Source organism: Anolis sagrei, chromosome 6 (assembly GCF_037176765.1).
Source record: "Anolis sagrei isolate rAnoSag1 chromosome 6, rAnoSag1.mat, whole genome shotgun sequence".
Taxonomy (NCBI): Eukaryota; Metazoa; Chordata; class Lepidosauria; order Squamata; family Dactyloidae; genus Anolis; species Anolis sagrei.
The window spans coordinates 19,493,551-19,515,396 of record NC_090026.1 but is presented as its reverse complement, the minus strand read 5'-3'; the positions used below and the strand labels follow the sequence as shown (position 1 = coordinate 19,515,396).

General features: G+C 42.1%; 1 protein-coding gene across 1 annotated transcript; it reads left to right on the top strand.

Moving 5' to 3' along the window:
- Window positions 1–2,780: 2,780 nt before the first annotated feature.
- On the top strand, window positions 2,781–18,095 carry LOC132777886 (beta-2-glycoprotein 1-like). Its single transcript, XM_060780418.2, has 8 exons — window positions 2,781–3,137; window positions 11,680–11,835; window positions 13,072–13,257; window positions 13,457–13,568; window positions 14,237–14,313; window positions 15,264–15,443; window positions 15,598–15,795; window positions 17,389–18,095. Exons 1-8 carry the CDS (start codon window positions 3,059–3,061, stop codon window positions 17,451–17,453), a joined length of 1,053 nt encoding a protein of 350 aa, XP_060636401.1. The 5' UTR covers window positions 2,781–3,058; the 3' UTR covers window positions 17,454–18,095.
- The last annotated feature ends 3,751 nt before the right edge of the window (window positions 18,096–21,846 follow it).

Sequence of the window (21,846 nt, the reverse complement as noted above, 5' to 3'; positions counted from 1 at the left end):
GGAGAGGAGGAAGAAGAAGAGGAGGAGGAGGAGTCCGGGTTTAAAGGGGAATGACTGGGAACGAGGAGGCACCCACTCTCAAGAACCACCACTCAGGAGTCTCTCCCCAGCAAAGCCCTCTTTTTTCAATGTGTTGTCCAAGGCTTTCATGGCCGGAATCACTGGGTTGCTGTGAGTTTTCCCTCGATGTATGGCCATGTTCCAGAAGCATTCTCTCCTGACCTTTCGCCCACATCTATGGCAGGCATCCTCAGAGATTGTGAGGTCTGCTGAAACTAGACAAGTGAGGTATACATATATATATATATATATATATATATATATCTGTGAAATAATGCACGGGGACTGTGGCACAGCTGGCTGGGAGTCAGCTGCATTAAGATCACTACAGACCAAAAGGTCATGAGTTGGAAGCCATCGCGGGTCGGAGTGAGCTTCCGACCTATTTGTGTAGCTTGTTGTCGACCTTTGCAGCCCGAAAGACAGTTGCATCTGTCAAGTAGGAAATTTAGTTACCGCTTATGCGGGGAGGCTAATTTACAATGCCATAAAAATCTCCAGCAAGCATGCAAAGAATGAGGAAGTACTTCATCAGTGTCATAAATGGACGGTGAAGCAACAGCTCCCCTGGTGGCAAGAATACCCTCATGAAAAAGCTGGAATATTAAATAGCCTCTGTGTGTCTGTCTATATATGTTGTGTGTCTATGGCATTGAATGTTTGCCATGTATATGTACATTGTAATCTGCCCTGAGTCCCCTGTGGGGTGAGAAGGGCGGAATGTAAATACTGTAAATAAATAAATAAATAATGTCCAGAGTGGGAGAAAGAACTCTTGTCTGCTGGAGGCAAGTGTGAATGTTGACTACCTTGCTTAGCATTGAATAGCCTTGCAGCTTCAAGGCTTGGCTGCTTTCACACCTGCCTCAAACAAACAAGAGTTCTTTCTCCCACCCTGAGCACTCCACAGATATGTAAATATACCCCACTTGCCTAGTTTCCAACAAACCTCACAACCTCTGATGATGCCTGCCATAGATGTGGCCAAAACGTCAGGAGGGAATTCTTCCGGACCAAGACAAGCGGGGTTTATATATCTGTGGAATGTCCAGGGTGGGAGAAAGAACTCTTGTCTGTTTGAGGCAAGTGTGACTGCTGCAATTGATCACCTTCATTAGCATTGAATAGCCTTGCAGCTTCAAGGCTTGGCTGCTTTTTAGACTTCCCTCAAAAACATACATTAACACTTGCCTCCAACAGACAGGAGTTCTTTCTCCCACCCTGGACATTCCACAGATATATAAATATACCTCACTTGCCTAGTTTCAAACAGAATTCACAGCCTCTGAGGATGCCTGCATTAGATGTGGGTGAAATGTCAGGAGAGAATGCTTCTGGACCAAGGCAAGCGGGGTTTATATATCAGAGCCAGCTAACACCTCCCAACAAAGGATTTCCCCAGGCATGAAGCAGCCAAATCTTGAAGATCCTTTCAGCTTCAACGTCTGGCTGCTTCCTGCCTGGGGGAATTCTTCATTGGGAGGTGTTAGCTAGCCCTGATTGTTTCATGTCTGGAATTCCCTTGTTTTCTGAATGGTGTTCTTTCATTACTATCCTGATTTTAGAGTTTTTTAAATACTGATAGCCAGACTTTGTTTATTTTCATGGTTTCCTGCTTTCTGTTGAAATTGTCCACATGCTTGTGGATATCAAAGCCTTCTCTGTATAGTCTGACATGGTCGTTTATTTATTTATTTCATACATTTCTACCCCGCCCTTCTCCCCCAAGGGGGGACTCAGGGCGTCTCACACAAGCACCGTACGATGCTATTACCATATAAACATTAAAACAATTCATTAAAACAATAGATTAAACACGCTAGTTAAAACCAAATCCAAGTCTGGGTTAAATCAATGTTGCAGATATCCTAGGTCTTCTACTTGTTCGAGTGGTTAATAACACAAGAGACTTGTGCAGTCCAGGGATGAAACAACCCAACAAATAATATGCTGAAAACAAGAAAACAGAGGAATTCCAGGCACGAATCAATCAGGACCAGCTAACACCTCCCAACAAAGGATTCCCCCAGGCAGTAAGCAGCCAGACCTTGAAGCTGAAATGCCATTAAATGCTAATCAAGGTGGCCAATTGCAACATTCACACTTGTCTCAAATAGACAAGAGTTCTTTCTCACACCCTGGACATTATTCCACGGATATATAAACCTATATATATTGCCTAGTTTCCAAAAGACCTCACAACCTCAGAAGATGCCTGCCATAGATGCAGGCGAAACGTCAGGAAAAAATACTTCTGGAACATGGCCATACAGCCTGGAAAACTCACAGCAAAACAGATATTTAACCTGTTTTAATAGGACCTTCTGGTTGGAAAACAGGGATAATAAATAGATGTTTGGGAAGAAGCCGAATCAGGGAGTTCCGGATTCCCTGGAAAAGCAAAGGAATGGGAGGGTGCTCACAGGTTACTATAGAGACGTGCAGGATTTTAAAGAAGTCTGTTTTGAGTAAGCACTGAGATGAGCCTGTGTGTGTGTGTGTGTGTGTGTGTAAGAAGGTCCATGAAAACCTATGGCTCTTGGGTTTAATGTTACTAGATCCTGGCCTCCTGACAGGAGTTTTGTTTTCTGACTTGGAGGTTCAGAGTTCCCTGTGACAGTTCTGGGAGACAAGCTGCCCTTTGGCAGGGTCTCGCTATGGACCTTGTTAATGAACAACCTCGGACACAAGATGTGACAGGTGGCTATATATGTCTAAGGGATACTCAAATCCTGGTTATCGGGCTGTCCCAACATTCAAGGCAAAACCTACGAGCCTCAGCATCCCACTCTCCAGGGAATCACCTAGACATCTCACCTTTTCCCCCTGCAGAGCAGCAGAATCTGGAATATTCTCTCTCACGCTCAGACGCACATCACAACTTCTTGACTCCAATCCCCAAACTTTCCTTGAACCTGTTGAACACTCCCAGAGAATCCAGTCGTTTTGCCTTCTCAAACTCCTCCAAGGAACTCAACATTGGGTCTCTCCAGGCATCATGATCAGACTTGCCGCAGTGTTGCTGATGCTCGTGGTTCCTTCTCTTCTACTCCTAGAGGACTCCGGACAAACGGGAGGTGAGTCCCTCTTCTGCACGCTATTTCTCCTGCTATTCTTTATATTCCTGGATTTTAATCACTTGTCCTTTCACGTGCTGCCTTACATTTTAACATTCAAAGCATAAGGCATGGCTATGACATGTGGGAGATTCTGGAAGTTGTTGTTCCAAGCTCTGCTTTAGAATGAACTATTTCTCCATCAAGTCTTGCGGAGGTCCTTCTGATCCTTCCAACCTGAGGTGTCAAAGGTTGGCCACGAGACATTTGACATGTGAAGTAGGTATTTTTCTCAATCTATGGCCCATCCATAGAGCCTCCAGTGGTGCAGTGCATTAAACCACTAAGTTGCTGAACTTGCTGACCAAAAGGTTGCAGGTTCGAATCCAGGGAGTGGTGTGAGCTCCCGCTGTTAGCCCCAGCTTCTGCCAACCTAGCAGTTCGAAAACATGCAAATGTGATTAGACCAATAGTACCACTCTGGCAGGAAGGCAATGGCACTCCATGCAGTCATGCCAGCCACATGACCTTGGAGGTGTCTAGTAACAACGCCGGCTCTTCGGCTTAGATATGGAGATGAGCACCAACCCTGAGAGTCAGATACGACTGAACTTAATGTCAGGAGAAAAACTAACAAGGTCCATCTACACATTTTGGGGTTATACTACTGTGCTTAAACTCCCATCCCCAACCTGGCATTCATCTCTAATTGTGTGTGTGTATGTGTCAGGAGAAACTTGAAAAACTACAAGTTACTTCTGGTGTGAGAGAATTGGCCGTCTGGAATTGCCCAGGGGTGTTTTGATGTTTTACCATCCTTGTGGGAAGCTTCTCTCATGACCCTGCATGGGGAGCTGGAGCTGACAGAGGGAGTTCACCTGTGATTTCCCCGGATTCGAACCTACAACCTGTCAGTCGTCAGTCCTGCCAGCACAAGGGTTTAACCCAGTGGTTCTCAACCTGGGGCCCCCAGATGTTTTTAGCCTTCAACTCCCAGAAATCCTAACAGCTGGTAAACTGGCTGGGATTTCTGGGAGTTGAAGGCCAAAAACATCTGGGGACCCCAGGTTGAGAGCCACTGGTTTAACCCATTGCACCACCGGGGCATCCATTCATCTCTATCTCAAAACTATGATTCACAGAACCCAGCAAATTCTACTGAATCAAAACAACTCATCATAGCATAGGGTTGTCTCTGAAATGGTGTGCCAGAGCATCAATGGTGATACTGCTAGCAATGGTGATGCAAACAACTCTCAGTAGGTATACCTCAATTAACCAAATGAATGTGTTCAAGGACATTACTTATTTGGCAAAAAAGAAATGTTATCAGAGACAGAAATAACACGGGAAGAAAAGGAATATGTTTTTGTGTCACAAAAATAAAGAACACTTCAACACTTCAAACTGAATCCAGTCAAGACAGAGGCACTCCTGGTCAGTCGCAATGCCAAAAAGGGTATAAGGTTACAGCCTGTGGGGTTACATTCCTCCTGAAGCCACAGGTTTGCAGCTTGGGAGTCCTCCTGGACTCATCGCTGAGCCTGTAATCCCAGGGTTTGTCGGTGGCCAGGGGAGCTTTTGCACAACTAAAACTTGTGCACCAGTTGTGACCGTACCTTTGAAAGTCAGACTTGGCCACAGTAGTCAATACTCTGATTACATCCTGAATAGACTACTGCAATGCGCTCTATGTGGGGTTGCCTTTGAAGACTGTTCGGAAGCTCCAATTGGTCCAACGGGCAGCAGCCAGATTGCTCACCAAAGCAGCGTACAGGGAGCATACAACTCCCCTGCTACATCAGCTCCACTAGCTGCCAGTCTGATACCAAGCGCAATTCAAAGTGCTGGCTTTAGCCTATAAAGCCCTAAACAGTTTTAGCCCAGTTTACCCATTCAATCGTATCTCCTCTATGAACCATCTTGGAGGTTAAGATCTTCTGGGGAGGCCCTACTCTTGGTGCCAACTTCTTCACAAGCATGACTGGTGGGGACGAGAGACAGGGCCTTCTCAGTGGTGGCCCTCAGCTGTTTTTTCCAACAACAACAACAACAACAACAACAACAACAACAACAACAATAATAATGGTTTGTTGTAGGTTTTTTTCGGGCTATATGGCCATGTTCTAGAGGCATTCTCTCCTGACTTTTCGCCTGCATCTATAGCAAGCATCCTCAGAGGTAGTAAATAACAAAAACATTGAGCTGAGTGGGCAGGGCCACGTACAACGGATAGAATTTTTAAAACCCTGGGTGAGATGGAAAAGTAGGGTAGTGTATCTGATCGGAGGTTCAGATGGGACGACCAAAGGGGTTTAATTTCAACTGAAGATGTACATGACTTGAAACTGTTTTAACCTTTTAAGTGTGCTTTAATGTACTAACTTTTTTCAATGTTACTTCAGTCTCTTTACATTCCTTTTGTTGCTTAAGTGCTATATTGTTTAAAACTGTTTAAACTGGTGTGATTATCTACTGCCCTGCAGTCTGGAGATAAAGGGCAGGATATAAATATTTTAATGAAACGAATGAAAGAAAACCGACTCCCAAGGCACAGCTCTAAAACCGTGTTGCCTAAATATTTTAAGCAGTAAAATGCCAGCCGTATCAACCGCACATCACTAAACAAGCCACAAGAGGAAATGATAGGCTGTCTCGAGGGAAAAGGCTAAAGATGGAGAGGGGCGCTATCATCTGTTCATTTTTATTCCTTCTTTTCTTCATATTTTTCATTAAAGAATCAGATGAAAGGGGTGGAATCATTGATTTGTTTATTTTTCCAAACACTTCCTCCATTTAGACAAAATCATTAAGTACGAGTACAAGGAATTCCATAATGTAAATTAGACAGTTTTTGTGGCAAAGATCATAGAGTTCAAAGAGACCTCATGAGCCATCCATCCAACCCCCTGCCAAGAAACATGAAAGAAAAGAACAGCGGCCCGAATCCAGCTCAGATATCATCTTCTCCAAGCTTTCCTTCCATTTTAGAGTTTTGGGCTAAAGCTTTAGATTCAGATCTTGGTGAGTTGACTGGGTAACATATACTACAGCTCAACCCCATTCTAGAAAAGTGCATAGTTAAAGCAATGGTATTTTCCGTAGTAACCTATGGATGCGAGAGGTGGACCATAAGGAAGCCTGAGCAAAGGAAAATAGATGCTTTTGTACTGTGGTGTTGGAGGAAAATTCTAGAGTGCCTTGGACCATGAGAAGATCAAATCAGTCCATACTCCAGGAAATAAAGCCCAACTGCTCATTGGAGGGAAGGATATTTGTGGCAAAGATGAAGTACTTTCGCCACATAATGAGAAGACAGGAAAGCTTGGAGAAGATAATGATGCTGGGAAAAATGGAAAGAAAAAGGAAGAGGGGCCAACTAAGGGTAAGATGGATGGATGGTATCCTTGAAGTGACTGGCTTGATCTTGAAGGAGCTGGGGGTGGCAATGGCTGCTGACAGGGAGCATTGGCATGGGCTGGTCCAGGAGGTTACAAAGAGTCGAAAGCAACTGAACGAATCAACAACAAAAGTCTTGGGCTTGGATTCAGTTTTTCTCTGTACAGAATGGTCAGAATCAGGGCCGTAGCCAGAAAAAAATATTCCGGGGAGGGTTGACAATTTTGGCGGGGGAGAGGGGGTAAAAATTTCAGGGGGGGGGGTTGAAAATTTCGGGGGGGGGGGTTTGAAACCTGCCTCCTAGCTCACACTGAAGCAAAGAGGCAGAGCAACCTTCAATAGCCCACAGCTCCACCCCTGTCAACCACCTCCACCAAGTCTGGCCTCCTTAATGAGAGCATTCAACACACATACACACAACTTGGTTGCTTCACTACATCGGCTATTGCTGCAAGTAATGACAGCGTGAATAAATTGTCAATATTTGCTTGAGATAGTGCTTACAGTTCTGGAGGCACTCTTAATTTTTTTGCATCTCATAGACTTAGCATGGGGATTTGGTTAACCAGTTAAAATTCGTGAGTAAACCAGGTTTTTTTAAAAAAATCTGAAACATTTCGGGGGGGTTGAACCCCTAAAACCACCCCCTTGCTACAGGCCTGGTCAGAATAATGACTTATCTGTTGTAAGTGTAGTTAGTTATCCCTTCTGCATTTTCAGGTGAGATGGGTTATACATTTCGATACACTTTTCTAAAGAAGTTATTCCCAAACTCTGGTTCACTAAGTGTTTTGGACTTCAGCTTCCAGCATTTTCAGCCACTATGGTTAGTGGTCAGAGATTTTGGGAGCTGATGTCCAAAATATTTGGAGGACCAGTGTTTGGAAATTACTTCCTCTAGACATGTTGTCTAAAAGAACTGAAGTTGAAGTCCAAAACACCTGGAGGGCTGTAGTTTGCCCATGCCTGCCTAGCCTGTAGTTGAAGTTGCTTCTTTGCACTGTTTTTCTAATTTCTATCCACATAATTATGACCATACACTCATTTTTTGTCTTTATCCATCCAGTAATAACTATAACTCCTTAGTGGGGAGGGTGAGGGTATACATTATATAACTCAATTTATCTCTGCCTGTCTAACTAAATATTAAGTAGATTCAGTATATCTATTACAATACAGACAACAGTGCTTTCCAACTCTTCATGTTTATTTTTAGCACTACATATGCGCAGTTGTCACTAGTTTGCTGCAGTGGTTTAACAGATTTGAGGAAGAGCCAAACACCTTTCATTCAACTAAGCACTTCTGTGGAAGGCCAAACAAACTCTACCCATCTCCCACTCACTCAACATGAAAAAGTATAATTTTCTGTCACCTAGATGGGATTGCAGAAACGACATAGCAGCACTGTAATTTGTTTGTGGGATTGCACAAGAGGCAATCAATGCAACTAGATCTCACTATCCGGATCAGCAGGATTGGCAGTTGCCATATGTTGAGTTTAGCTTTCACCAACCTGCTGTCTTTCTGATATGCTGTGGGCTACAATTCCTGTCCCTCCTAGCTAGGATACCCAATGGCTGGAAATAATAAGCATTACAAACAGGTTTCTAGAAAATATTTTTCTGGGGAAGTCTGGTCTTTTTTGCCCTTCATTTTTCATGAAAGATTCAGATGAGAAGGCTGAGCTAATTCCATATTTGCACAAATGAACGTTTTGCACAACAGGTCAGTTTACCCAATGTAAATCAGAAAGAACAGTGACAAAATTTGGGACTTTTCAGTTTAAGGTGTACTTCTCTGTATGTGGCCGCATGTGGCCGCGTGTCATCAAAAATAGCCATGCGTGTCAGTGCTGACACGTGTGTCATAGGTTCACCATCATGGGGCTAAACCCTTGTTCTGCTTAACTGCTGACCTGAAGGTAGGCAGTTCAAATCTGCTGTTGACCCTAGCTCCTGCTAACCTAGCAGTTCAAAAACGGAAATGTGAGTAAATCAATAGGTACCACCTTGGTTTTGGGGGGGAGGGGTTTGTCGTATCAGGAGTGACCTGAGAAACTGCAAGTCGCTTCTGGTGTGAGAGAATTGGCCGTCTGCAAGCGTTGCCCAGGGGATGCCCGGATGATTTGATGTTTTATCATCCTTGTGGGATGATAAAACATCAAATCCGGGGAGAGGCTTCTCTCATGTCCCCGCATGAGGAGCTGGAGCTGATAGAGGGAGCTCATCTGCCTCTCCCCGGATTAGAACCTGCGACCTGTCAGTCTTCAGTCCTGCCAGCACAGGGGTTTAACCCACTGCGCTACTGGGGGCTCCATCTCAGTAGGAATAGGCAAAAAAATGCTCTATGCAGTCATGCTGGCCACACGACCAGGAGGTGTCTACAGACAACGCAGGCTCCTCAGCTTGGAAATGGTGATGGGCTCTTCCCCCAGAGCTGGAGATGAGCACCGCCCCTAGAACCAGAAATGAAAGGAGACACCTTTGCCTTTGTCTGTGTTATTTGTGTCTTGTATTTTATTGTAACAAGGCATTTGAATTTTTGCCTGTGTATTTATATGCTGTAATCTGCTCTGAGTCCCCTTGGGGAGAAGGGCGGAATATAGAATATAAATACATTATTATTATTATTATTATTATTATTATTATTATTACTACTATTACTATGGCTCTTTGGTTTGTTTGTTATATTCATAGCCAAAATAGCTTACTTTTAATCCATACAAAAGTACAATATAATTGCCAGTGTTATTTTTATATACTCCCATGGAGCCTTTGAATCATGCAGGCTAAAAGAATGAAGTAAACAGTATATGTATGAGTGAAGGCATAACAGGTAGTCATAAATAGTGTCTTGTATATAAAACTAGAAAGCATATTGTAATGCCAAGAATATTTTCCCCATCTGGTGGCCATTGGCAGTAGCACAGCTCATTTTGGTAGACTAAGGCCCCTTCTACACTGGCCCTATATCACAGAATCTGATTCCAGATTATCTTGCAGTGGAGGCTCATATACTCCAGTTCAAATCAGATAACTTGGGATCAGATACTGGGATATAGGGCAGTGTAGAAAGGGCCTAAGTAAAGGTAAAGGTTTCCCCTGACATTAAGTCTAGTCGTGTCCAACTCTGGGGGGTGGTGCTCATCTCCTTTTCTAAGCCAAAGAGCTTGCATTGACCATAGACACCTCCAAGGTCATGTGGCCAACATGACTGCATGGAGCGCCGTTACATTCCCGTCAAAGCAGTACCTATTTATCTACTCACATTTGCATGTTTTCAAAGTGCTAGGTTGGCAGAAGTTGGGCCTAACAGTGGGAGCTCACCCCTTTCTCCGGATTCGAACCGGCAACCTTTTGGTCAGCAAATTCAGCAGCTCAGCGATTTAACTTGCTGCGCCACTAGGGGGGACCTAGAATAGCATGAAATGATTTTTTCTTAAGACAACCTGAATCTCAAGTTTTTAACACATATACATACACAGAGAGTTTTCTTAATCCCTTGCCTTTCCATATGGAATATATTCCAAGTGCAGTCTTTGGGTTAAAATCACTGCATCATTTGCTTGTTTGAGGTTTATTATTTATTTTTATGTAATTGTATCTAATACTGTTTTAAACCCAGGTTCAACAGATACATTTAAGTAGTAGTTCGTTGCTCTGCAATAGTTTGGGGGAAGTAAAAGATCATTGTGGTTTTCAGTTCAGATTAAAGTTCATCTTGATATCTTCCTTATCAGTGGGCCTAAATGGACAGACTCACATGTCAGGAATCGGAGGCACCGCAAGGGTAATGAGACACGGCTTAAAAATTAGAGGGACATTTGGGAAACACTCTTTAAGAGGAAATGAGGCAAGACATCTATATGCTCTCATTCACCACAGGGAGAAGCAGGACTAGATTTACCATAATGAGATGACCTACCCAGGTGCCAGATTTTGGAATAACATTATAGGATAGCTAATTGTCAATTAAGCAGCTTCTGTCTCTCTCCCTCTCTCTCCAAAATCTGTGGATGTTCAAGACCCATTATATACACTGGCATTGTAAAATGGTGTGTGATATTTTGTTGCTTCACTTGGAAAACCCAGAGATCATTCTTGGTCATAGTGAAGGCAGACACTGTATGTAAAGATACAACTGAGACAACAAACTGGTTGTACTGCTGTGCAGAGATCCTCTTCCACCTCAGTTTTTCCAACAGACAAATAGATATAATTCTTAAATATTTTATATCGAGGAGAGCTGTACAGTTAGTTGAATGAGTACCAAAAAGAACTTAATAAATTCACAATAACATTATTTATTAATGTATTTATTTATTTAAAACTTTTATATCCCATCTTCTCGCCTCTGTAGAGGGACTCAGACCTACTTACAGCAAGGATTCAATGCTACTAATACAAGTTAAAATATCATACAACAATACAAGATTAAAATACATATAAATAAAATACATATATACTAAATCGCCAGGGTAAAATCATTAATTGTGGGATGGGCTGTAGCACAGCTGGTTAACCACCTGCTGCAATAGATCACTGCCGACTGGAAGGTGGCAAGTTTGAAACCTGGGTCAGATTGAGCACCCAACTGTTAAGCCTAGCTTACTGTTCACCTAAGCAGTTCGAAAACAGCTGAGCTGTGAGTAGAGAAATTAGGGACTGTTTAAAGTGGTGAATGCGAAGGTCAAAGAGCAAGGAGGAAATATGATCAAAATGACATCATAGTGGATGAAGCGACAGCACACACACACACACACACATACCCCGCGGCCAAAATCCAGCATAATCTCCAGGCACCGAAGTGGAAATGCCAAAAATACCTTTATCTGTCTATCTGTCTGTATGCCTAAAAAATGACATTGAATGTTTGCCGCACATGTATGCATTGTGATCTGCCCTGAGACCTCTTCAGGGTGAGAAGGACAAAATATAAATACTATAAAGAAAGAAATAAAGCTGCCCAAAATAAAAATGAGTTATAATATAAAAAATCATGTATTAATTTCTGCTTTTTAATGGTACATATAAAAATATTGATTATTGGGATACAAAATGAACTTGGCAAAAATGCCATTTGTTTTCAAATCCCTTGTACACCACCCTTCATTCTCACCCTCAGATCTCATCTCTCTATTCATCCTTGCTTACTTTTCCAGTCAAGAATATGAAAGACCCTAAGTGTCCACCTCGGAAGAAGAATTTTGCAGCACTGACGGGCCACATATGTCAAAGGAGTTGTGAGCGCCGCAGCTGCTCCAAACATAGGAACTGTGTATGTGATGGGGACTGTGGACTGAGCTGCATCCCTACAGGTAAGTGTAAGGGACAACGACTTCATGCCAGCTCACCTTAATCATCTCATCCACATTCAGTTACTTACACTCATATTTATTGGGAATCCAGTTGTATTTATGATTTCCACCTAACTCTGTCCTAATCGAATACAGAAACCACCATACATAGAATCCAGTATCTATGGATTTTAAAACAGATGCCACTTCTTCCAGGCCAAACATTCAAGCACGTAGCCATTATTTTTCATTCCATATGAATCTGTAATTCCCAGGTTCATCTCTCTTTCTTACCCTAACATCTCTGACCATATCTCATCTATATACATAAAAATGTAATGTTCATTCGTGGGATTAACATAACTCGATGAATCAACACCAAATTCGGACACAATACACCTATCAGGCCAACGAGTGACCACCATGCATAAAAGCACTGAAAAACACAGAAGAGACTTAAAAAGCCAAAACAAAAAACAAAAAAGTACATTACAATGCATGCACAATATACTAGCTGTCCCCTGCCACACGTTGCTGTGGCTCAGTATGTGTATACGTGTTTTGTGTGTGTATATGTATGTGTATATGTGTATATATGTGGTTTTGTGCATGCGTTGTAATATTATTTTTATTTTTTATTTTTGGCTTTTAAGTCTCTTCTGCTGTGTTTTTCAGTGTTTTTATGAGTGATGGTCACTTGTTGGCCTGATAGGTGTATTGTGGCTTCCATCTCAGTTTCCTGGCAGATATAGACTTTTCCTAATTGGTATTGATAAACATAAGCAGCCTTGTATTTACTTTCTTCTTAACTTAAGGAATCTTGTAAACATTTCCTTAACTTAAAAGAGCCATTGTTTCTGATAATGCAAACATGTTGTTTTTCCCCAAAACTTCAACAGTTAATCATTATCACAGTTCTTATCAATGTCAGCAGTTCAGCAACTTTTAATTACAGTTCAGCAACCAGGCAGTTAATGATTTAGTCAATGCAGGCCTTGATATTCAAAATAGTGTCTCCAATATTATTAGCTCTCATTCATTCACCTTTCATACAATTTGATTCAAACCATATATCATATTTCATCATGACAGAAATACTGCTTCCCAGTTCCTCTTGCAATCAGATTACCCAATCCTAGGAATCACTACTCTATCTCAGTCTCCTATGCTGTAATCTGCCAGGTCCTTGCTCTTAATGCTCCAAAGATCTTTAAGTCATCTTGTTTTCCACCATCTTTCCTTCTGTGTTCATTTCAGGTTTGAGTTGTCCTTGGCCAGTGATGATAGACAACGCTGAGACACAGGTGGCCCAGGAATCCAATATGTTTGGGGACTTCATGAGGGTGACATGTCACCCTGGATTTATAATGGATCATGGACAGGATGTAGCAATGAGTCGCTGCCAAGGAGATGGAAAGTGGAGTTTCACTGCACCCTGTGAAGGTAATGAACTGCTTCTTCCCAAGACCATCCATTTGATAATCACTACTTGCCCCAAACCTTCAACCAATCCAAACCCATCACTAATATCCAACACCTGTACCAAATGACCAACATACACCCAATATTTCCTCAAATGGCTCTACCATGCATTAATAGCTGCCATAGATTAATATGTCTCTCCTTTCCTCTCATCCCTCAGACATTCTTAATCTTTCATCAGTTTGCAAACCTCCTCCAGAAATTGAAAATGGATTCTATGAAGGTGGCCCCTACAAAGTAGGAAAAGAAGTAACTTATGAGTGTAACTATGGGTAAGTCGATTACTATCATCCTCAATTGTTGAAGGCTTTCATGACTGGAATCACAGGGGTGCTGTGTGGTTTCCAAGCTGTATGGTCGTGTTCTAGCAGCATTTTCTCCTCATGTTTCACCTGCATCTGTGGCTGGCATGTTCAGAAGAAGCCGCAGGTGCAGATGAACCTTCAGGAGAAAATGCTGCTAGAACAGCACCTCATCATCTTAATTTTTTTCACTGAAGGCTGCACCCTGAATCCTGATCCTCACACATATTCTCCATTACCATGTATTACTTGCATTACGAGCTGATGTCTTCTCTGCTCCCATTAACACCACATTTCTGACCAAAAGGGACAACCAGACAGTTTCTTTATTTCTCTGCCTCTCCACCATCTCCCATAACTCATATCCTGTAACATACATACAAGGATCATCTAGGATGGATGGTGCTATCATCTTGGGTTACTGATTGGTCTGTTAAAATTTCTAACTCATTTCATGGGAGTTCCTGTCATTCACAGAAATATCATTCATTGTGAAAGATGCTTTGTCTTTAAAATTGATGACTGACAGCTATTTGCTTCTATGCTTTGCAGAAGAACATCAGTGGTAGAAAAGGTTTTTTAAAAGTTAATAAATCCTTTTTCCTAATATCAATGCTAATTTTTTTCATATGTTGCAGATATCAGCTGGAAGGAGCCAGCACACTCTTATGCCAAGAGAATGAAGAATGGTCACACGCAGCCCCAACCTGCCGTCGTAAGTACAGTTGGCCTTCTGTATCCACAAGCACGCACTACTTGCCTTGTTCACTTGTTCCCCCGCCTCTCCAGATAAGCGTTTTTTAAACCTGAGGGGTCACAGGGGGGTCTCAGAGGGATCACCAAAGACCATTAGAAAACACTGTATTTTCTGTTGGTCATGGGGTTCTGTGTGGGAAGTTTAGCCCAATTCTATTGTTGGTGGGGTTCAGAATGCTCTTTGATTGTAGGTGAACTATAAATCCCAGCAACAACAACTCCCATGTGTCAAGCCTATTTTCCCCAAACTTCACCAGTGTTCACATTTGGGCATAGTGAGTATTTGTGCAATGTTTGGTCCAGATCCATCATTATTTGAGTCCATAGTGCACTCTTGATGTAGATGAACTACAACTCCAAAACACAAACTCAATGCCCACCAAACCCTTCCAGTATTTTCTGTTGGTTATGGGAGTTCTGTGTGCCAAGATTGGTACAATACCATCGTTGGTGGAGTTCAAAATGCTCTTTGATTATAGGTAAACTATAAATCCCAGCAACTCCCAAATGACAAAATCAACCCCCCCCAAACCCCAAATGTGGGCATATAGGGTATTTGTGCCAAATTTGGTGCAGTGAATGAAAATATATCCTGCCTATCAGATGTTTACATTATGATTCATATCAGTAGCAAAAATGCAGTTATGAAGTAGCAACAAAATAATCTTATGGTTAGGAATCACCACAACATGAGGAATTAGAGAGGCTGAGAACCACTGCATTAACTGATAGGGATAAATGATTAGATCAATTATCTCTGTGAAGGATTTTGCTTCTGCTAGTCCAATTTTTGGTATGTTTGTAAAAAGGGTTTTTTTAAAAAAGCCTTAACCGCATTTTCTTTCCATCTGTCCACAGGCTTGTGTGTTCCCACACTCATCTATAATTTACTTGTTTTTCTCTCTCTAGCTGTTAATTGCTCCCAACCACCCAATATTGCTCATGCAACCCTAGTTGCTGTGCACAAGCCTGAACACCCAGTGGGAACCGTGATCTATTACTTGTGCAACAAGGACTTCTACTTAGATGGCTCCGAGAGAGTGGTCTGCTTGGAAAACGGAAGCTGGTCCCAGTTACCCCATTGCAGAGGTAACCCCTTCTAAATTCACATACCCTTTTAATAACACTCCCTTAATTTACATACTCAACCCCATATATTATTCCCTCTGTGTTTGCCATTTCAGAGGTAAATAATAATAGATCTATTGCACTAATTTAACAGGATTTTTTTTTCTTGCTCCAGCCCGTTGTCCAATCTCTGCCCAGCGTAGTCGGGTGATCTACAACGGACACAAGCTCTGGATCAATGAGATCCCGTCTGGTCTGGTCCATCATGGAGAAACTGTCAAGTTTTTCTGCCGCGGCCAAAACAAAACCTGTAGCTTTGAGGCTGAGAGCCAATGCTTTGATGGTGTGTTGAAGACGCCAGACTGCTATGATGGTGAGACCACAAAACAAGACAATGCAATGCAGATAACTTTAGTACAATATTGATGTTTAGTCTGAGGATGAATTATCTGGAATTGTATTATCCATAATACAATTGTACAGCATGTGCTTCATTCCAAATTGCATTTCTTGATCTAGGTTTCTATTTTTCAGATTTTGCCAAGATTTTGTCCACTTCTTCCATTTTAAAAAATGGAGCCATGTATGAATATAAAATACTGAATCCTTATTACAGCAAAAAAAAAAAATTGTGTCAGAAGTGACTTGAGAAACTGCAAATCACTTCTGGTGTGAGAGAATTGGCCGTCCGTAAGGATGTTGCTCAGGGGATGCCCAGATGTTTACCATCCTGTGGGAGGCTTCTCTCAGCATGAGAAGCTGGAACCAACAGACAGGAGCTCACCCCGCTCTCCGGATTCAAACCACATACCTTTCAGTCCTGCTGGCACAAGGGTTTAAGCCAGCGTTTCTCAACCTGGGGGTCAGGACCCCTGGGGAGTCGCGAGGGGTGTCAGAGGGCTCACCAAAGACCATTGGAAAATACAATATTTTCTGTTGGTCACACGGGGGTTCTGAGTGGGAAGTTTGGCCCAATTCTATCCTTGGTGAGGTTCAGAATGCCCTTTGATTGTAAGTGAACTATAAATCCCAGCAACTACAACTCCCAAATGTCAAGGTTTATTTCCCCCAAACTCCACCAGTGTTCATATTTGGGCATATTGAGTATTCATGCCAAGTTTTGTCCAGATCCATTGTGCTCTCTAGATGTAGATGAACTACAACTCCAAAACTTAAGGTCAATGCTCACCAAACCCTTTCAGTATTTTCTGTTGGTCATGGGAGTTCTGTGTGCCAAGTTAGGTTCAATTCCATCGTTGGTAGAGTTCAGAATGCTCTTTGATTGTAGGTGAACTATAAATCCCAGCAACTACAACTCGCATATTACAAAATTAATCCCACAAACCCTACCAGTATTCAAATTTGGGTGTATTGGGTATTTGTGCCAAATTTGGTCCTGTGAATGAAAATACATCCTGCATATCAGATATTTACATTACGATTCATAACAGTAGCAAAATTACAGTAATGTAGTAGCAATGAAAATAATATTATTGGTGGTGGTCACCACAACATGAGGAACTGTATTAAGGGGTTGTAGCATTAGGAAGGTTGAGAACCACTGGTTTAACCCATTGTGCCACTGATTGCAAAATTGTGCAGTCAGCGTACAAAGGAACTAATTGTATAATTAATTGCAATTACAGAACTTGGTAGAACTGTCAAAAAATTTAGAATGGAAAATGCATAGCATAAAATCTATTTTAGATATCCTGGTATTTTCATCTAGGATTTGTATTGCTTTGTGTATGAGTGATCGGGCGGGGAGCAGAGTTCTGAAAGTGACCTTTCAGTTGAATTAATCTAATATGCTATAACTAAGCAGTGGTAGTCACTGCTCAATGGATGGCTTCAGCATATCATTATAATCATTCTTTCTCAAAGTAACTTCCCAAGCTTGTGGGGAGCCCTTTTTTATTACATTCCAGGCAACTTTACCAATCACCACTTTTCTTTCTTCTTCCAGAGCCCACGTATCTGCAGTACCATCTGTTCCCTAAAAGAGTTGTTTCTGAAATACCTGCTTGTTGAACGCCCTGCGAGCCATTCGTTCTTCGACTGAGATGCCTCCTTCTTCCTCATCCAAGCTTGACTGGCATCCTGGAGGTGCAGAAAAGAGAGGTGGAAAAGAAGGAATCGATGCAAGAGAACCAAAACCAGCCACATTTAAAAGTAGAAAACAGACTTGGGGATTCAGATACTTGAGACAACACTCTAATAAGCAACCGCGTGATATTTTATTTATTCTCTCTCTCTATGGCTCCCTGGGTGAGCACAACATTTCTCCCCTATACCACCTTAATCTTACTTACTTTATACAGATTTTATGGTTGGATCAACCTGTCACAAGCAAAATAATAGTTCTGTGGGAGGCTTTTTAAAAAAAAACATGAAGGCAGCTTCATTCAGAGTTCGCAATGTGATGAGATACTTAGTACACAGCAAGCGTTCAGCAACTTCATATATGTCAACAGCAAGATTCACAAAAGCAGAATAACAATAGATTTGCACTATTCATGAACTTCATACCTTTGCTGCTTGTAGGAATTGTACTGATTTTCATGCCGAAAATCAGGGGTTGTACATAGGAAAATGGAAAGATGGCAAGAAAAACAGTATAAAGCTGCAATTTTATGCATTCTTACTAGGAAGTAAAGAACTCTATTGAACTGGTTTACTTTGTAGTCATTATGCATAGGATTGGACTGCACAACCAGCAAGCAACTAATTGTGACTATAGAGTATTATAAGTAGAGTCAGACCACAACTACACTGCCATATAATGCAGTTTCATAATGCAATATAACTACATTGAATTGCATTATATGAGTCAACACTGCCATATAATGAAGTTAAACTCTATTATTAAACTGCATTATATAGCAGTGTAGGTAGGATCTTCGTCTAAGACAGTGGATCCCAACCTTCTTTTGACCAAGGACTACCACTTTGACCAGGGACCACTCTCTAATATTACTACCAAAAGGGTTACAAGTCGGTTTTTTATTATTTGGGGTTCTGATTCAGAAAATTGCATTGGATAGCCCACATCAGCTCTAGTTTCCGATACAGAACATATGCCATCCAGTAGTCGTCATCTGCTCACCCACAGAAAACCATATTTAATAAGCCTCGGCACTATAAGAGGGTTTTGCAAGACCAGTCGCTCTCATTGCAACAGTGTTGTAACGGTGAGGCCGCAGACCATATTTTTGTTCTTGCAGACCACTGGTGGCCATGGACAACTGGTTGAAGACTAGAAAGGTATAGCATTTCTTCTCAATCCTAGTATTTTGGGTTGGTAGTCTATTTGTCTACCCTAATAAGAAAGTGGAAATAAAAATAGGACAGAAATAAGAGAAATTAGCCTGAGATGAGGATATGTCTAAAGGGAATACTCCTGGACAGTCATTTCAATTGGCATGTCTGTAACAAACTACACTTGTTATTCAAAAGTGTGATTTTTATTTTTGCAATACAACTCAGAGAAACAAAACAGGCCTCTGAGGGGTATAATGGCGTCACTTATTTGTGACATTTATATTGCATTACATAACATTCGGATCATGACTGCTTACTTGGCAAGAACCCTTCTCTTCTACCACACATTTCAAAATCAAGAGGGGTGTGTGTGTGTTGGGGGGGGGGATAACAGTATATTATTTTGGTACAAGCAGCAACAAATCAAGCCAGAAATCATCTATATTTACAGCATGACTAAATGCAGGAGCAAAAGAAATCTTTGAAAAAAATAGTGTTAGAAAATGTGAACTCCCAAACCAAAATGTGCCAGAACATCTACAGGCATGGGCAAACTTTGGCCCTCCGGGTGTTTTGGACTTCAACTCCCACAATTCCTAACAGCCTATTGAAATACAGCAATTTAAAATGGCTGCGGATAGTGAGATCCGGGGCGGCAATAATGAAACCCGAAGTGCAGATACTGAGTCCCAATAAGCGGTTATCGGTACCGACCGCAAGCTATGGCAAGAACACTTTTCCTCTGGGTGGATCTTTGTCTTTACTCTCGTTGCTTGTTCTCGGTCTTGAAAAAGTGCTCTTGCCATACATCAAGGGAACCACTGACCGCATAGGGAGGCTGATGAGGAAACACAACATACAAACTATCTACAGACCCACCAAGAAAATTCAACGAATGCTACGTTCAGCAAAGGATAAGAGAGATCATTTCACTTCTGCAGGAGTCTACCGTATACCATGCAGCTGTGGACAAGTCTACATAGGGACCACCAAATGCAGATGCGCCCAAACATGAATCAAGGAACATGAAAGGCACTGCAGACTACTTCAACCAGAGAAGTCAGCCATAGCAGAGCACCTGATGAACACACCTGGACACAGAATATTATCTGAGAACACGGAAATGCTGGACCACTCTCACAACCACCATGTCAGACTACACAGAGGAGCCACTGAAATCCACAATCATGTGGACAATTTCAACAGAAAGGAGGAAACCATGAAAATGAACAAAATCTGGCTACCAGTATTAAAAAAAACTCTAAAATTACTACAGCAAAACAGCAGAAAGGAAACAATCTGGGACATCTAATCACCTCTCAACAAAAGATTGCCCCAGGCATTGCCAGGCCATCAAATGCTAATCAAGGCGGTCAGTTGAAACATTCACACCTAGCTCCAGCGGACAAGAGTCTTTTGTCCCACCCTGGTCATTCCACAGATATATAAATCCTTTTTCCTGGTTCCAACAGACCTCACAACTTCTGAGGATGCTTGCCATAGATGCAGGCGAAACGTCAGGAGACAATGCCTCTAGAACATGGCCATATAGCCCAAAAAAGCCTACAACAACCCAGTGAGTCCGGCCATGAAAGCTTTTGACAATACAGCTGAGGGAGGATTTCCTCCAGAGGAAGGACTATGGTGACCACCAGTCAATAGGAGAGCGTTCCCTGCTCTTAATGCAGATTCCTGCTTTCCAATGGTGGATGAGGAGCAGGAGAGTCCAGGAAACAAAGGAAAGGTGATGAATCTTGAGTGGATTATCGGGCCCCAACCGAGGGACAAACAAAGGAGACCATCATGTCCCATTAGTTTTATTATAAGGATTATAGCGATATGAGTCCACAGCAAATGGGTTCTGCACCCCTGCTTTCTAGTGAATCCAAAAGCAGAAATATTGTCCTTGCTGATAGGATTAAGTGGTCTGTTCCTGGAAAAGGGGAAATGTCATTGTTGGAGAATGAGGCATGACCTCCTGGCATACTGGTGGTTATGCCATGTGATGAATGATGGTAATATCCAAGTGACTGAAACAAAGGACGGGCAGCCTTGCGAATGGATCCCGTTGTCCTCTGCACAGTTGGGGGTCTATGGAACCAGTCTGGCTCAAAGGTGATGGGTGATTGAGTCCTTCTTATGTACATCATGCCCAGTGTGCAGTCACACCTAGGCACTTTAAGGTTGAAACTATGATGTGCTTCTTTCTTTAGTCGGGTGGACTGCAGGGGCCTTACTTTGAAGCTCAGGAGTCCCAGCAACTAAGACATCTCCAGATTGAACATCAAACAAGATTTTTATTTTCTCAAAGTCTTTGACAGGCTTGGCACAACTTGTTGAAGTTACAAATACAAACTTTTATTTTATAGTCAACTTATAAAATCATGTGGCTGTTCCTTTCTTACTTTTCCCTTCAGCTGCTGAGTTAACTTCTTCCAATGGTGGAGAAATCCTGGAATACTCTCTACCCTAGCCCTGAGTTGCTATACTAGAAAGAGCAGGTCTTTCCCTATCTAAACTCAGAACTAGTTTTAAAGGCAAAAGGCAACTTACGATGGCTTGTCTGAGATAGCCTTGCTTGACCACAAGCACATCTGAGTCTTTTGCTATGCTGTAGAAAGCAGAAGAGCTTCTCAAAATGGAGATTTCATCCCCAAGAAAAAGGGGCGGTCTCAAAATCAAAAAGATACTTTTGCAAGCCAACAGCAGTAAAGGCTTTGCAGGCTGACTTCAAGCCTCTGTTAATGGTTAACTATCAGCGTGTTGGTGAGTCTGTAACCACCCTGGAAAAAATGCAAAAGGGGTGCTATTTCCTACAATTATGGGGCAATGCAAATCAAACTCCTGGGAGACAGAACATCCAGGAAGACAGCTGGATGCTGGACGGACTTCCCGGGTCAGGAAATGTGAGCAAAAGGTCATTTCAAAGACTTGTTCGGTGCCATGCTTCTCCAAAAAGGATTTTATATTGAGACATAAAATATAATATGGTAAATGCACACACACACAAAAGCATCTGTGGATGTTGAGGGAATCCTGGAAATGGGTAGTTAGATAGATATCTATTGGGGAGGGAAAACATACATAAGAGTTCCACAGATACTGGGGAAAACCCTGAGAATGGGTAAGGTCTCGGTATCCACAGAGGAGGTTAGAGTTGACA

Coding starts and splice junctions, on each gene's coding strand:
- LOC132777886 (XM_060780418.2), top strand. CDS start 3,059: ATGATCAGACTTGCCGCAGTGTTGCTGATGCTCGTGGTTCCTTCTCTT. Junction 3,138..11,679: donor GGACTCCGGACAAACGGGAG/GTGAGTCCCTCT, acceptor TTACTTTTCCAG/TCAAGAATATGAAAGACCCT. Junction 14,314..15,263: donor CGCAGCCCCAACCTGCCGTC/GTAAGTACAGTT, acceptor TTCTCTCTCTAG/CTGTTAATTGCTCCCAACCA.